We start from the raw sequence: 15,790 nt of genomic DNA on the forward strand, positions 1-15,790 counted from the left end.
GGCCTAACAACACTTGCAGTATACAAGAGGAGGCCTAAAAATGCTTGCAGTATCATAAGGAGGCTCACAGAGAGCCTAGTCAACTTGGCAAACCTGCTCTGGTAAAACACAGATATAAAGGTCACAAAGCACCTGGCGCATGCTCTTACCATAACATGGATTGCAGAGAATGCATGAAGCTACCAGTGTGTGCTCTTACAATAAAATAGATTTTAAAGAAGACACAAAGCTATCAGTGCGTGCTCTTACCATAAACATATTTTAGAAAAGACAAAAAGAATGTTAAAAAGAAAAATGTTATTTGGGTAAACAAGAGGAGCCAAAAAAGGAAATATTCCTGTTTGACTTGTCAGTGCTCAGTTTACAACCCCCACACTTAATCCCACCTCACAGTAATGGCAGTTGCAGGACACGATCGCAGGGAGCAGGCGCACAACTCTCAACCCTCAAGAGGGAGTCAAGCCCGGGTGAAACCAATTAATGCGACCGTATAATGAAAACCCTATCATTTACTTTACAGGTGCCCTTTTATAGAATCGGGGGGCTCAAGCCCCTGCCCCTTTGAGGTCATATGCTAAAGTGCCCTTTCAGTCCGGTCTGTCCCCAGGTCCTTACTGGATATTTAAATGTTTCATTCGTGTGCTGTTATGACGTGTGGTTTTTCTAAGCACACTCAAAGTGCACGCACAAAAACAAAAAAGCCCTTCAAACTGTGCCTGATTACTAAACTGAGTTATGTTTTATGTGTTAATAGTATACTGTCAAAACACAGTTGTGACGTCAAAGTTTGCAACCTGCCAACGTCGGGTTCATTGTTGTGTTTATACCCATGCTTCAGACACCGGTAATAGTGGAGGCATTCATTCCCCCATAGCACCCTCTAAGGGATGCAGTTCGAGTTCTCCTTTAAAAGGGGATCTTTCTGAGAGCAGCTGTTTTAAATCAATGTATTCACTCCTGACTCCTTGAACTGGAGATCAGAATTATGAACCAATATAATGTCAAGAATTAAGTTCTCTTACCTCATTGGTTGAGTCCGGAGGGCTGTCTTTAGATCCTCTACCACCTTGTTTCTCATCTCCATTTCATCTTCATCAAAAGCAAATAGTGTCTGCATCTGAAATACAGGTAAAACAGACGATAAAACAGATTGTGGCATGCTTCAGAAAAGCTTCAAACCACATCCATTCTAATGGTCAATATTAAGATTTTGGGCTATTTTGCTTTCATAAAATACACACTTAAGTGCATTTTATTACACTTGATCCATTTGTGTCCGTAGATTTTAATTGCAAAGCATATATTTAACGGGTGTTTTCCCCCCCAAATCTTTTTAAAGCTATAAATACCCACTTTAGAAGTACTTACACAAAACCTTCCAGTTTTATACCTATATATAATCACTGCGCCATAAATATCCACTTTGGTAGCACATACATACATCAGACTGAAACAGTGGTTTTGGGTTTTGTTTCATGCTCATTGTTTTATTGTCTTTTTTTTCCTAGTTCTTGTTCCTGTAATGTGCTTCCATTGCTCTCATGTGATCCTGCCAGAGATGGGACCAAGTCATACATGTGCAAGTCTCAAGTAAGTCCCAAGTATTTTTTTCTTGGGCAAGTCAAGTCACAAGTTATGTCAAGTCAAGTCAAGTCAAGTCCTGTATTAAGTCAAGTCAAGTCCAAGTCAAGTCACCTTATTATTGTAATTTTACCTGCGGAATCTGATCTTAATAAAGTTAAAAGACAAGATATAAGTAACTGTCACTAAATTAAAATAATTTGGATTTGCATTGTAAATACTCATGTTCAGTAAAGATGAGAGCATGCACTCCCCCCACCCACAATTCCTGCCGGCCCGAGACTCAAACTCACAACCCTTCGATTGCAAGTCTGACTCTCTAACCATTAGGCCACAACTTCCCCTCAAACACAGTTTACATACAACATTAAACTTTCTTACATTTCTCCTCTCTCTCTCTCAAGTTCAAGTTGCTTTATTGGCATGACATTTGAGTTACAGTATCGCCAAAGCATTTAGATACAGAATAAAATATAAAATATGATTACAATAAAATACAATACAATAAAAATAGCAGCAGCAGATAATATTTCTAATATTAATAATAGTAATTATATACATTTAAGAATATCAAATAAAACAGTTGAATACGATAAATTATCCCTTTCGTATGGTGTGTATGGTGTATAAATATTTAGCAGCTAGTGTGACTGCCGTCTCATTCTCTCCAAGTATATAGAGTAGTTTCTCTGAGTCATTTATAGGACAAGAATGAACGATTCAAAGCTTCAAACTGTGGGAAGAATGTTTCTCTTGTAGTGCTGTATTTGGGAAGTGTTTCTCATCCTCTGTTTGATTCAGCTCACAGTGTTTGCACAGTCTCTCTTCTCTCGGTAGCCAGGATCTTTTATGTCTACCAATCTCTATTTCCAAATCATGATCACTGAGTCGATATTTTGAAAGGATTTGTCTTTCTTTTAATTGCTTGAGTGATAAGTAATTTGCCAGTTTTGTGTTTCTGTTTAGGGCCGAATAACACTGGAGTTAGGTTTGGAGCTCAAATTCATTTTTTCATTTTTCATCTTAATTATGCTTCAGATTTTTGTCAATTAGTTTCTGAATGTTGGGGTTGTGATTGGAGTCAGACTCAGTTTGGGTTTCCTTCATCAGGTGAAGCACAAGTGTGTTTCTCTCTCTCTCTCTCACACACACACACACACACACACACACTCTCTCTCAGAGTATATCCGTAAGTCATCACCTCTATTACAAGGTATTGCACTTGCAAAATATAAGATTCGAGAGAGTCTTGTCTGCAAGCCGAGCACGATGTGGCCTATCCCACCATGTATGCGCCACCGGTATGCGCGCTCATAATGGAAGCAATGCGGTCGCGACGCACACGCGGTGCGACACGCTTGTTTTTTCCAATCGCGTCCGCTTCGCATCGAGTTAAAAACATCTCAACTTTTCAGAGAGCCGTAAGCGCACCGCTGGTCATGTGACAAGAACCAATCAATCAGCTTCATCCTTTCCCGTAACAACGTTGAAAGCTCAGCCAAGATGAAGGAACAACTGATCATAGCTGTATATGGATTGCCAATTTGAAATAAATTTAGTAGCAGAGCTACTGCAAGCAATTTTTAGTGCTGCAAATCCATTTATCCTTTGCTCTTCATGGAGAGAGCGCGTCATGGTTGCTTAGCAACGGCAGACGCCTCAGGGGCGTAACTGCCCGAGCGCTTTGGAAACAAGGAGAAAGCGGCGCGCCTAGCGATTTCCACGCGTTTTTAGGCGCGATTTATTGACGCGATGACTCTCAGTACCCCTCAAGCTGAGATGTTGATGTGATGTGATATCTGATCTAAGTGGGCGTGGTGTGCGTAAGGTAGAGAGGGCATGACTGATGATAGTGTCCTGGTCCAGTCATGACAACGCGATTCTCAGCCTGCGCTCCAGCTGAGTAATCAATTTTATTTTTAAAAATAATTTATATATTTTATATTCAAACTGAAAACATGATGTGATTAACACTCAAGTCATTCAAGTCATCCTGTCTCAAGTCAAGTCAAGTCCCGAGTCTTTAACTTCCAAGTCCGAGTCAAGTCTCAAGTATTTTATTTTTTGTCAAGTCAAGTCACAAGTCATAAAAATAGCGACTCGAGTCCAAGTCACCAAGTCACAAGTCCCCATGTCTGGATCCTGCTATTGGTTCCTTTGTTGTATGTATCCTGTTTTTTATTTGTTGTCTCATTTATGTGTCACGTGTTTATTGGTTTGATGGTGTCATGTGACCCCTTTGTTTGGTATATATATCCCTGTTGTAGCCATATTTTCTTGTCTAGCTTTGTTTTGTGTTTCTGCTTTGTGAGTCTTTGCCTGTGTTCATATTCAAGTTTATTTCGTGGTTTGATATCAAGTCAGGTTTTCGTTTATATTTGCTTGGCTGCAGTGGACTTTATTACACAAACCTTTCAATTTAATTCCTATATTTATTTTGTAAGAGTTTACACAAAGGTTTGTTATATAAAATTTTACTGCTTTTTTATTATACCATGCTGTAAATGCCCCTGGTGGAAGCAAAAACATCCTGTTTTCATGTGTCTCTTGAAATTCAACTGCTCCCAGCCCCTTTTTCCAAAAGAAGGCTGTGCCTTGACAGCTCATGCAACAAATAAAACATCTGAACGTTTTGGATTATCATCTCTTTAGCACACACATCACACTGCAGTTCTTCATCTTAATGAAAAGTTTATTCTTTTAATGCGTTTAAAAAAACCTTGTCTGTTTAAACTTCTGAATACAGTTTTCTGAATGCACACACAAAGCGCATGCACAGTTAGCCAGCTCTTTCGTGTCAACTGCCATAAACACACAACATTCACATAAACACAGTCGGTTATGTAGCTGGATGTGTATCATATAATATTATATCTGTGAAACTGTGTCTCTTGATCTTAACCGTAACCTAACCCTAACCCTAACCCTAAGTCAAGTCAGGTCATCTTTATTTATATAGTGCTTTAAACAAAACAGATTGTGTCAAGGCAACTGAACAACATTAATGAGGAAAACAGTGTGTCAATAATGTAAAATGACAGTTAAAGGCAGTTCATCACTGAATTCATTGATGTCATCATGCAGCTCAGTTCAGTTTAAATAGTATCTGTGCAATCATTTGCAATTGAGTCAACAATATGACTGTAAATGAAGTGTCTCCAACTAAGCAAGCCAGAGGCAACAGCGGCAAGGCACCAAAACTCCATTGGTGACAGAATGGAGAAAAAACCTTGGGAGAAGCCAGGCTCAGTCGCGGTGCCAGTTCTCCTCTGGCCAGACGAAACCAGCAGTTCAATTCCAGGCTGCAGCAAAGTCAGATAGTGCAGAAGAATCATCTATTTCCTGTGGTCTTGTCCCAGTGGTCGTCGGAGACCAGGTCTTTACAGGGGATCTGTATCTGGGGCATCTAGTTGTACTGGTCTCCACTGTCTTTCAGGGCTGTAGAGACCCTTTCTAGGTGCTGATCCACCATCTAGGCTGGATACGTACTGGATCCGGGTGACTGGAGTGACCATCTGATCTGGATACAGACTGTATATGGTGGCTATGGTGACCTCGGAATAAGAGAGAAAAAGACTAATATTAGCGTAGATGCCATTCTTCTAATTATGTAGCAAGTAGATCGGGGGTTATGGGAAGTGTTCCCGGTTCCAGTTGACCTAATTAATGCAGCCTAAAAATCCTTTAACGGATATGGATATTAGAAGTGTATTAGTGTATTATGTGTAAGCCAGTTTAAAGAGATGGGTCTTTAATTTATATTTAAACCACAAGAGTGTGCCTGTCTCCCGAACAATGTTAGGTAGGTTATTCCAGAGTTTAGGTGCTAAATAGGAAAAGGATCTGCTGCCTGCAGTTGACTTTGATATAATAGGTATTATCAAATTGACAAAGTTTTGAGAATGCAGCTGACGTGACATGGAGAACAATAATGTAACAAGAGCTTGTTCAAATACTGAGATGCTAAACCATTCAGGGCATTATAAGTAATAAGCAATATTTTAAAATCTATATGATGTTTAATAGGGAGCCAGTGCAGTGTTGACAGAACCGGGCTAATATGGTCATACTTCCTGGTTCTAGTAAGTACTCTAGCTGCTGCATTTTGGACTAGCTGCTTACCGTGCTTACCGTGGTGATGAGATGCATAGCAGATTGTCATCACTCAATGGCTGGATGTCTAAGTGGTGCCCACAGAATAACATAGGTTTCATAGACAATTGGACGAGCTTTTGGGGCAGACCTGACCTGTTTAAAAGAGATGGTCTTCATCCCTCCTGAGGTGGCGCCACTCTTCTCTCTAGAAATATGGCAAATAGTCTTAGTGTTTATACTTGACTAACTGGGGCCCAGGTCAGGAAGCAGACAGACTGGCTAAACCGACCGTCTGCTAGCTGCCTCCCGTCACAGAGGTCAGTTAATTCTCACCACATAGAGACTTTTTCACCTAGATATCACACTATAGAGACTGTGTCTGTTCCCCGAACTAGAAAAAAACAAAAAACGTCCAAACCAAGTTAAGATGAACAATTTAATTGAGGTTCAACAAATAAAAAACAGAAGCAATATGGATAAACAAATGATAAAGCTTGGCTTATTGAATATCAGATCCCTTTCTACGAAAACATTTTGTAAATAATATGATCACTGATCATAATATAGATGTACTCTGTTTGACAGAAACCTGGCTAAAACCTGATGATTACATAATTTTAAATGAGTCCACCCCCCAAGATTACTGTTATAAACATGAGCCGCATCTAAAAGGCAAAGGTGGAGGTGTTGCTTCAATTTATAACAACGTTTTCAAGATTTCTCAGAGGGCAGGCTTCAAGTATAACTCGTTTGAAGTAATGGTGCTTCATATAACATTATCCAGAGAAACAAATGTTAATGATAAATCCCGTTATGTTTGTACTGGCTACTGTATACAGGCCACCAGGGCACCATACAGACTTTATTAAAGAGTTTGGTGATTTTACATCCGAGTTAGTTCTGGCTGCAGATAAAGTTTTAATAGTTGGTGATTTTAATATCCATGTTGATAATGAAAACGATGCATTGGGATCAGCATTTATAGACATTCTGAACTCTATTGGTGTTAGACAACACGTTTCAGGACCTACTCATTGTCGAAATCATACTCTAGATTTAATACTGTCACATGGAATTGATGTTGATGGTGTTGAAATTATTCAGCCAAGTGATGATATCTCAGATCATTATTTAGTTCTGTGCAAAATTCATATAGCCAAAATTCTACTTCTTGTTACAAGTATGGAAGAACCATCACTTCTAACACAAAAGACTGCTTTTTAAGTTATCTTCCTGATGTAACCAAATTCCTTAGCATATCCAAAACCTCAGAACAACTTGATGATGTAACAGAAACTATGGACTCTCTCTTTTCTAGCACTTTAAATAAAGTTGCTTCTTTACGCTTAAGGAAGGTTAAGGAAAACAGTTTGACACCATGGTATAATGAGCATACTCGCACCCTAAAGAGAGCAGCCCGAAAAATGGAGCGCAGCTGGAGGAAAACAAAACTAGAGGTATTTCGTATTGCTTGGCGGGAAAGTAACATATCTAGAGCTGAAACAACGAATCGATTTAATCGATTAAAATCGATTATTAAAATAGTTGTCAACTAATTTAGTCATCGATTCGTTGCTAAATAACTTTTATTTGCCGTAAGCGGCTCATTTCGTGCATATTTCAAATCTGCGGTGACCAAAGTGTGGCAGTAATGAGCCACCAGAGGTTTTACTCAGCCAGTACAGCAGGAAAAGTAGCGAATAGCCAATAGCTGGCCTCGTTTTATGTCACGTGCTTCCCGAACAGCGTCTCTGCAGCATTCAGCGTGATGTGGGAGTACTTTACTTTGAGCCTTCAAAAAAGAAGAGTAACCTGTAAACTCTGCACTACTGAACTGTTTAAGGGGACGTTCACATATCGTGTCTTTTGCGCGCTCAAGTTCGTTATTTCCAACACCGCACCGCATCGAGTTAGAAACATTTCAACTTTTCAGAATGACGCAAGCGCACCGCGGGTCATGTGACAAGAACTAACCAATCAGCTTCATCCTTTCCCGTAACAACGTTAAAAGCTCAGTCAAGATGAAAGGAACAGCTGATCATAGATGTATATGGATTTCCATTTTGAAATAAATTTAGTAGCAGAGCTACTGCAAGCGATTTTTTGAGCTGCAAATCCATTTATCCTTTCCTGAAATTTCCGCGTCTTCAAGGAGAGAGCACGTCATGGCTGCTTAGCAAAGGCAGACGCCTCAGGGGCGCTTCTGCCCGAGCGTTTTGGAAAGAAGGAGAAAGCGGTGCGCCTATCGTTTTCCACGCGTTTTTAGGCGCGATTTGTGAACGGCCCCTAAGACTTTCATTTGTGCAAATTCTCCAGTACAATGTTGTTTGCAAATGTGTAGTCGTCAAAGCTGATAACATTGCTTTTTAACAGTTAACATTTAAAGCTTTACAAACATGTTCTGTGATCAGTTTGTCGTTTACCAGTTCAAAATTCAGTCGTGCAGCCTAATTATGACTGAATGAAAGAGGTAAATGTTTAAAGATATTTGAAATGCACTTTTTTTCTAAGTATTCACTGCTCTTTTTCACACAGCAGGTTTTTTGTGTGTGTCCAATTTTTTTTTCTGGACAACCTTCTATAAAGCTGTTTCCCAGTAAATAATAAAATACAATGCACAGCAATTTTATTCTGTTTTATCCTTATTCTTCATGAAAATATGTTCTGAAAGATTCCTTAATAAGCTTTGTTCGGGATGTTAAACTACTTTAGGAGCTCTAAGGACTGCCATGGTGAAAACATTATTTGAAATCTACTTGTGAAATTTGCTAGAGTATGGGTCAGTGTTTTGATTGCAGAAGAGTTCGACAAAGGATTACTAACACAATAAAACAACTCCAGGTATATTTTTGATGTGGATATGACAGTGCAAAATGGTTAAAATCTCTTAAAAATCTATGCTGAAGGATAAAGACCATTTATTAATAATTTACTTGGGGAAAAAATGGAAAAAACTAAAATATAAGTACATAAACCGATTAATCGTAAAAATAATCGACAGATTAGTCGATTATCAAAATAATCGTTAGTTGCAGCCCTAAACATATCCTACAGAAAAGCATTAAAAACTGCTAGATCTGATTACTTTTCTTCTCTTTTAGAAGAAAACAAACATAACCCCAGGTATTTATTCAATACAGTGGCTAAATTAACGAAAAATAAAGCCTCAACAAGTGTTGACATTTCCCAACACCACAGCAGTAATGACTTTATGAACTACTTTACTTCTAAAATCGATAATATTAGAGATAAAATTGCAACCATTCAGCCGTCAGTTACAGTATCACATCAGACAGTGCACTATAGACCCCCTGAGGAACAGTTCCACTCATTCTCTACCATAGGAGAGGAAGAATTGTATAAACTTGTTAAATCATCTAAACCAACAACATGTATGTTAGACACTATACCATCTAAGCTCCTAAAAGAGGTGCTTCCAGAAGTCATAGATCCTCTTCTGACTATTATTAATTCCTCATTGTCATTGGGGTCTGTCCCCAAAACCTTCAAACTGGCTGTTATTAAGCCTCTCATCAAAAAACCACAACTTGACCCCAAAGAACTAGTTAATTATAGACCAAAGTGTTCAAGTCTATGGAAAAGAATGTTGTGGTCAATTGTGTCAAACGCAGCACTAAGATCCAATAAAACTAATAGAGAGATACACCCACGATCAGATGATAAGAGCAGATCATTTGTAACTATAAGGAGAGCAGTCTCAGTACTATGCCACGGTCTAAAATCTGACTGGAAATACTCACATATACCATTTTCTCTAAGAAGAAATATAATTGTGAGGATACTACCTTTTCTAGTATCTTGGATAGAAAAGGGAGATTCGAGATCGGTCTGTAATTAACTAGTTCTTTGGGGTCTAGAAATGGGGATACATCAGGAAGATTACTTACAAAGCAGTCTTTTGTGGTAGAAGTGATGATTCTACCATGCCTTTAACAAGAAGTAGACTTTACAGTTTTAGCTATATAAAGTTTGCACAAAACCAAATAATCATCTGAGATATAAATGCATGGCTACATTATTTCAACACCAACAACATCAATTCCATGTGACAGTATTCAATCTAGAGTATGATTTCGACAATGAGTAGGTCCTGAGACGTGGTGTCTAACAGAATGTCTATAAATGCTGATCCCAATGCATCTTTTTCTTTATCAACATGGATATTAAAATGACCAACAATTAAAACTTTATCTGCAGCCACCACTTTCTCGGATATAAAATCAGCAAATTCTTTACTAAAGTCTGTATGGTGCCCTGGTGGCCTGTTTACAGTAGCCAGTACAAACATCTCAAGGGATTTATCATTAACACTTGTTTCTCTGGATAATGTTATGACGCACCATTACTTCAAATGAGTTATACTTGAAGGCCGCCTTCTGAGAAATACTGAAAACATTGTTATAAATGGAAGCAACACCTTTAACTTTTGGACGTGGCACATGTTTATAACAGTAATCTTGGAGAGAAGACTCATTTAAAATAATGTAATGATCAGGTTTTAGCCAGGTTTCTGTCAAACATAGCACATCAAGGTTATGATCAGTAATCATATCATTTACAAAAAGTGCTTTCATAGAAAGGGACCTGATATTCAATAAGCCAAGCTTTATCTTTTGTTTATCCATATTGCATCTGTTTTTTAATTGTTGAACATCAATTAAATTGTTACTCTTAAATTGGTTTGGACGTTTTTTGTATTTTCCAGTTCGGGGAACAGGCACAGTCTGTATAAAGTGATATCTAGGTGAAAGAGTCTTTATGTGATTAGATTTAACTGACTTCTGTGCCGTGAGGCTTCTAGCAGCTAGCGGCTATCTCTTTTCAACAGGTCAGGTCTGCCCCAAAAGCTCGTCCAATTGACTATGGAACAATGTTATTCTGTGGGCACCACCTGACATCCAGCCATTGAGTGTCAGAGCATATTACAGTGTCTGACATCATGCTTGTAAGTTCACACACCTCTTTAATGTTATTTTTAGTGATCTCCGACTGGTGAAGTCAAACATCATTAGCACCAGCGTGAATAACAATCTTATTGTAATTACGTTTAGCATTAGCCAGCACTTTTAAATTTGCCAAGACGTCAGGCGCTCTGGTTCCTGGTAAACATTGGACTATGGTGATTGGTGTCTCTATTTTAATAACTAGAGCACTTTCATCAGGTTTCTCAGTGGGTGCTTCACTGAGTGGGGAGAACCTGTTTGATGTTTTGATTGGAAAGGAAGAGTTTTGACCATCGACTATGCCGCATCACAGTCAACCAGTTGCCCTGCTTCAGAGGCTCTGTTACCAGAACCGTACAGGACACACTGAGCTAGTCACATCCAAAGCCGTATCTAGAGCCCTCACATTATTACTGTCCTCAATTAAAGTTTGGATGCATATCTCTAATTCTAAAATCTTCTCTGTCAGCCTAACTAATTCCCTGCATTTATCACATGTGAATCCCTCGTCTCGGACAGAGAGAGATAAACTATACATGTGGCAAGCGGTGCAAATAACAATAGCAGTAGAAGCTATTACTCACCATGATTGATGAATGATTCTTACCACAGTTGTTTGATGAACTTGTAAAAAAATACGGAGCGAGAAAGAAAGGAAACGAAGACATAGAGATGAGAGGAGAACAGAAAACAGAATGAAACACTAATGACAAACTAACGAATGCTAACGCGCTGCAGGTGTGCTGCACACGCATATTTAGAATAAAAGCAACTCGATATGAGTTCTTAGCCATCTTCAAGAAACGGCTAAAAACATCTCTTCCACCTTTTTTTGATCCTCTAATACTTGCATTATCTATTCTGTTTTTATACTTACTACAAACCTGATTGAAAAAAAGTTGGGACACTGTACAAATTGTGAATAAAAACAGAATGCAATGATGTGGAAGTTTCAAATTTCAATATTTTATTCAGAATACACTATAGATAACATATCAAATATTTAAACTGAGAAAATGTATAATTGTAAGGGAAAAATAAGTTGATTTTAAATTTCATGGCATCAACACCTCTCAAAAAAGTTGGGACAAGGCCATGTTTACCACTGTGCGGCATCCCCTCTTCTTTTTATAACAGTCTGCAAACGTCTGGGGACTGAGGAGACAAGTTGCTCAAGTTTAGGAATAGGAATGTTGTCCCATTCTTGTCTAATACAGGCTTTTAGTTGCTCAACTGTCTTAGGTCTTCTTTGTCGCATGATGCGCCAAATGTTTTCAATGGGTGCAAGTTCTGGACTGCAGGCTGGCCATTTCAATACCCAGATCCTTCTTCTACGTAGCCATGATGTTGTAATTGATGCAGTATGTGGTCTGGCATTGTCATGTTGGAAAATGCAAGGTCTTCCCTGAAAGAGACGACGTCTGGATGGGAGCATATGTTTTTCTAGAACTTGGGTATACCTTTCAGCATTGATGGTGCCTTTCCAGATGTTTAAGCTGCCCATGCCACACGCACTCATGCAACCCCATACCATCAGAGATGTAGGCTTCTGAACTGTTCACTGATAACAACTTGGATGATATTATGCACAGTAGATAACTTCAATGATAACTTCAAACTATTTTTTTTTTCAATTTTTCTCTGAGAAACTCATTTCTGATATTGCTCCACTATTTTTCGCTGCAGCATTGAGGGAATTGGTGATCCTCTGCCCATCTTGACTTCTGAGAGACACTGCCACTCTGAGAGGCTCTTCGTATACCCAATCATGTTGCCAATTGACCTAATAAGTTGCAAATTGGTCCTCCAGCTGTTCCTTAAATGTACATTTAACTTTTCCGGCCTCTTATTGCTACCTGTCCCAACTTTTTTTCAATGTGTAGCTCTCATGAAGTCCAAAATGAGCCAATATTTGGCATGACATTTCAAAATGTCTCACTTTCAACATTTGATATGTTATCTATATTCTATTGTGAATTAAATATAAGTTTATGAGATTTGTAAATTATTCCATTCCTTTTTTACTCGCAATTTGTACAGTGTCCCAACTTTTTTGGAATCAGATTTTTAAAAAAGAAGGATAGCCTCTGACAACAGCATTCTCTATACTTTTTCTATTCTATCTTCTTTTTTTCTTATTTATTTATTTAAAAAAGACCCTCTAACACTAGCATTCCCTATCCCCAAAATGATTGACTGATTGATTGCTTGCATATGCCTTGATCAGGAATTACTTGTAATGTGTATATTCCTGAAAGAAAACTCTTACTTACTGATTGAGAATTAACTCCCTTTTGAGTGGACTTTGTGCTTTGTACCTTTGCAGATCTTTTTCATACACAGACAGCGCCATTATGCAAAATAGGAAGTTGAAAATGTAAAACACAATTGGATCCCTTTAACTAACAGCTGTTAGATGACAATAATGATGTATGAGCATGATGTACTAGAGCACAGTAAATTCCAATAACAATTTGGCAGTCTATCACCAACAATGTGCATGAATGAGATTTTGCTAGCAAGAATAGACTGCAAAAATTATTGCTAAAATATTTTGCCTACTAGTCTCAGATGATAGTTTAAAAAAAAAAAAAAAAAAAAAAAAGATTTATATTGATAACTTGTGGGCTTCCAAATCAGCATTAGATTTTCCTCATTAATTGTTGTTAAAATTAGATTTTTATCACAAATGGCGCAGAAAGGTTCTTTGTTTATGTTAAGAAATGTAAAGGTAATACAGTAAGTACTTACAGCTGCCATGGAATTGATGCGGTCTATATAGTAATCAGGCCAGCTGGTAGCTAGCTTGTTGGGATCCTCTTGTTCCTAAGTAAAGAACACAATATAAAGCCATTTAGATTCAATTTCAAGAAACTCAGGATTTTCACAAATAACTATGTGTATCACTTTTAAATAACTGAATGGTAAAAAGCTAATACCAAAAGGGCTGATGTACTGTATGTTTAACCACAATTGTCTTTGTAAGCATGACACATGTCCCTGTAATAATGGTACTAAAAGTAAATGTATCTGATAAATGATTGTTCAGTAAACAAAAGCAACATATTTGTTGTCCAATTAGTTCACCAGATGTTTTAGTTGAAAACCGCAAAAACAGAATCTGTGTGCTGATACAATATGTGGATATTTAAACAATATCTGATTATTTGGTGGTTCAGAAATAATAAAAGAAATTTAAATAATAATATTGTTATCTATAATGCTTTCTACATTTATTTCGACAACTGTTTTGCAACTGTTTTTAATATAAAATAAAAGACCAGTTTAGATAAAAAAAAAAAAAAAACTTAAAGCTGCAAGCAGTGAAGAACAGCGATCACCGGCAGTGAACGGTGATAAATATGCATTTAAATTCATAAATATAAGTGGAATATATCAAAGTATATTCCATATATGTGCCAATCTTCCTGTTGCCAGCAGGTGGCGCTATCATTATAATGGAATAGTGGCCTTCAGATGTGTTCAGGCCAGGACTCTTATCGAACATGTGAAGTTTGGGGAAGATCGAACATTTTATGCCTGAGTTACATCAAGTTCTTTTGCTGTGGCGAGAGATCAAATTTTGTCATGGCGCCATGGATACGCCCTTTAACAAAAACTCAAGATCTCCACAATTAAACATTGCACAGGCCTTTAGATTAGACTTACCACAAAAAATACATTAATGTCAAAAAATTTCTAGGAGTAGTTTGACGCAGCGCAAACTATGTCACTTCCTGTCGCCAGCAGGTGGCGCTATGAATATAACTGAATATGGGCATGTAGATCTGTTAAGGGCAGAAGTCTTACCTAACATGTGAAGTTTGGGGCAGATTGGACATTGTATTTAATTTCCTTTTTCATAGCGAAACATCGAAATTTGTCAGGCTGCTATGGACACGCCCTTTAACGAAACCTCAAGATCTTCACAATTTAACATTGCAAAGGCCTTTAGATTACGCTGACCAAGTTTGGTGTTGATCTGAATAAATCTCTAGGAGGAGTTTGTTAAAGCACAACCCCTGAAAATGGCAAAAACAACACCAATTTTACAGAGAAAATTCTAAATAACAGACTTCCTGTTGGGATCCAGATTTCATACCAAGAGACTTTTTCGTAGGTATTGTTGTGTTACATGTGTGTACATGTACATAAAACATAGCTCGAGGCGCACTCCGTTGAAAAAGTATAGGTGGCGCTATCGAGCCATTTTGCCACACCCGATGGAATATTGGCCATCAGATCTGTTCAGGCCAGGACTCTTATCACACATATGAAGTTTGGGGAAGAACGGACATTTTATGTCTGAGTTATAACATCTTTTATTCCCATGGCGAGACATCAAACTTCGTCACGGTGCCATGGTAATCATAAAATTTCTAGGAGTAGTTTGTCGCAGTGTAAAATATGTCAATTCCTGTTGCCAATAGGTGGCGCTATGACTATAAATGAATATGGGCATGTCAATCTGTTCAGGTTCGGAGTCTTATCAAACATGTGAAGATCGGGGCAGATTGGACATTGTATATCTGAGTTATAGCAACTTTATTTTTCATGATCAATCATCGAAATTCGCCAGGCCGCCACGGATACGTCCTTCAACGAAAACACAAGATCTTCGCAATTTAACATCGCAAAGGCCTTTAGATTAGGCATACCAAATTTGGTGTTGATCTGAATAAATCTCTAGGAGGAGTTCCTAAAAATACAACGCATGGAAATGACAAAAATTACTCTCTCTTTTGTAGGTATTGGTGTGTTACATGTGTGTGTCAATTTTCGTGCATGTACGTGAAACATATCTGGAAGGCTGTTGATTTTTTTTAGTATAGGTGGCGCTGTCGAGCCATTATGCCACACCCTCTTCTGAATCCTATATCAGACGAAAATTTTCACCAGGTTTGATGCGTGTGCAAAGTTTCATGACTTTTTGAGCATGTTAAGCCCTAAAAATTGCGATTAATTTGGGAGAAGAAGAAGAAGAAGAAGTAGAAACAGAGCAGATACAAGAGGGTCCTCACACCATCGGTGCTCGGACCCTAATAATAAGATACAAGTGTGGATTCATTAATATACAACAATTTACTACAATTAAGAATGATGACACTCTATATATTTAATTGATTCAAGATTTGAATAATATATTTTTT

The 15,790-nt window shown here is 38.0% G+C and overlaps 1 protein-coding gene across 3 annotated transcripts in view; it reads right to left on the reverse strand.

Annotated features, from left to right (window-relative positions):
- The window catches only part of daam2 (dishevelled associated activator of morphogenesis 2), a 189,767-nt gene that overhangs the window by 50,188 nt on the left and 123,789 nt on the right, over positions 1-15,790 (reverse strand). For all 3 annotated transcript variants that reach the window (XM_059519409.1, XM_059519410.1, XM_059519408.1), the window contains exons 4-5: positions 13,392-13,466; positions 1,023-1,117 (exon numbers count right to left, since the gene is read on the reverse strand). In XM_059519409.1, the coding sequence (XP_059375392.1) occupies positions 1,023-1,117; positions 13,392-13,466 (170 nt within the window). The remainder of the gene's footprint in view (positions 1-1,022; positions 1,118-13,391; positions 13,467-15,790) is intronic.

Source organism: Carassius carassius, chromosome 31 (assembly GCF_963082965.1).
Source record: "Carassius carassius chromosome 31, fCarCar2.1, whole genome shotgun sequence".
Lineage (NCBI taxonomy): Eukaryota > Metazoa > Chordata > Actinopteri > Cypriniformes > Cyprinidae > Carassius > Carassius carassius.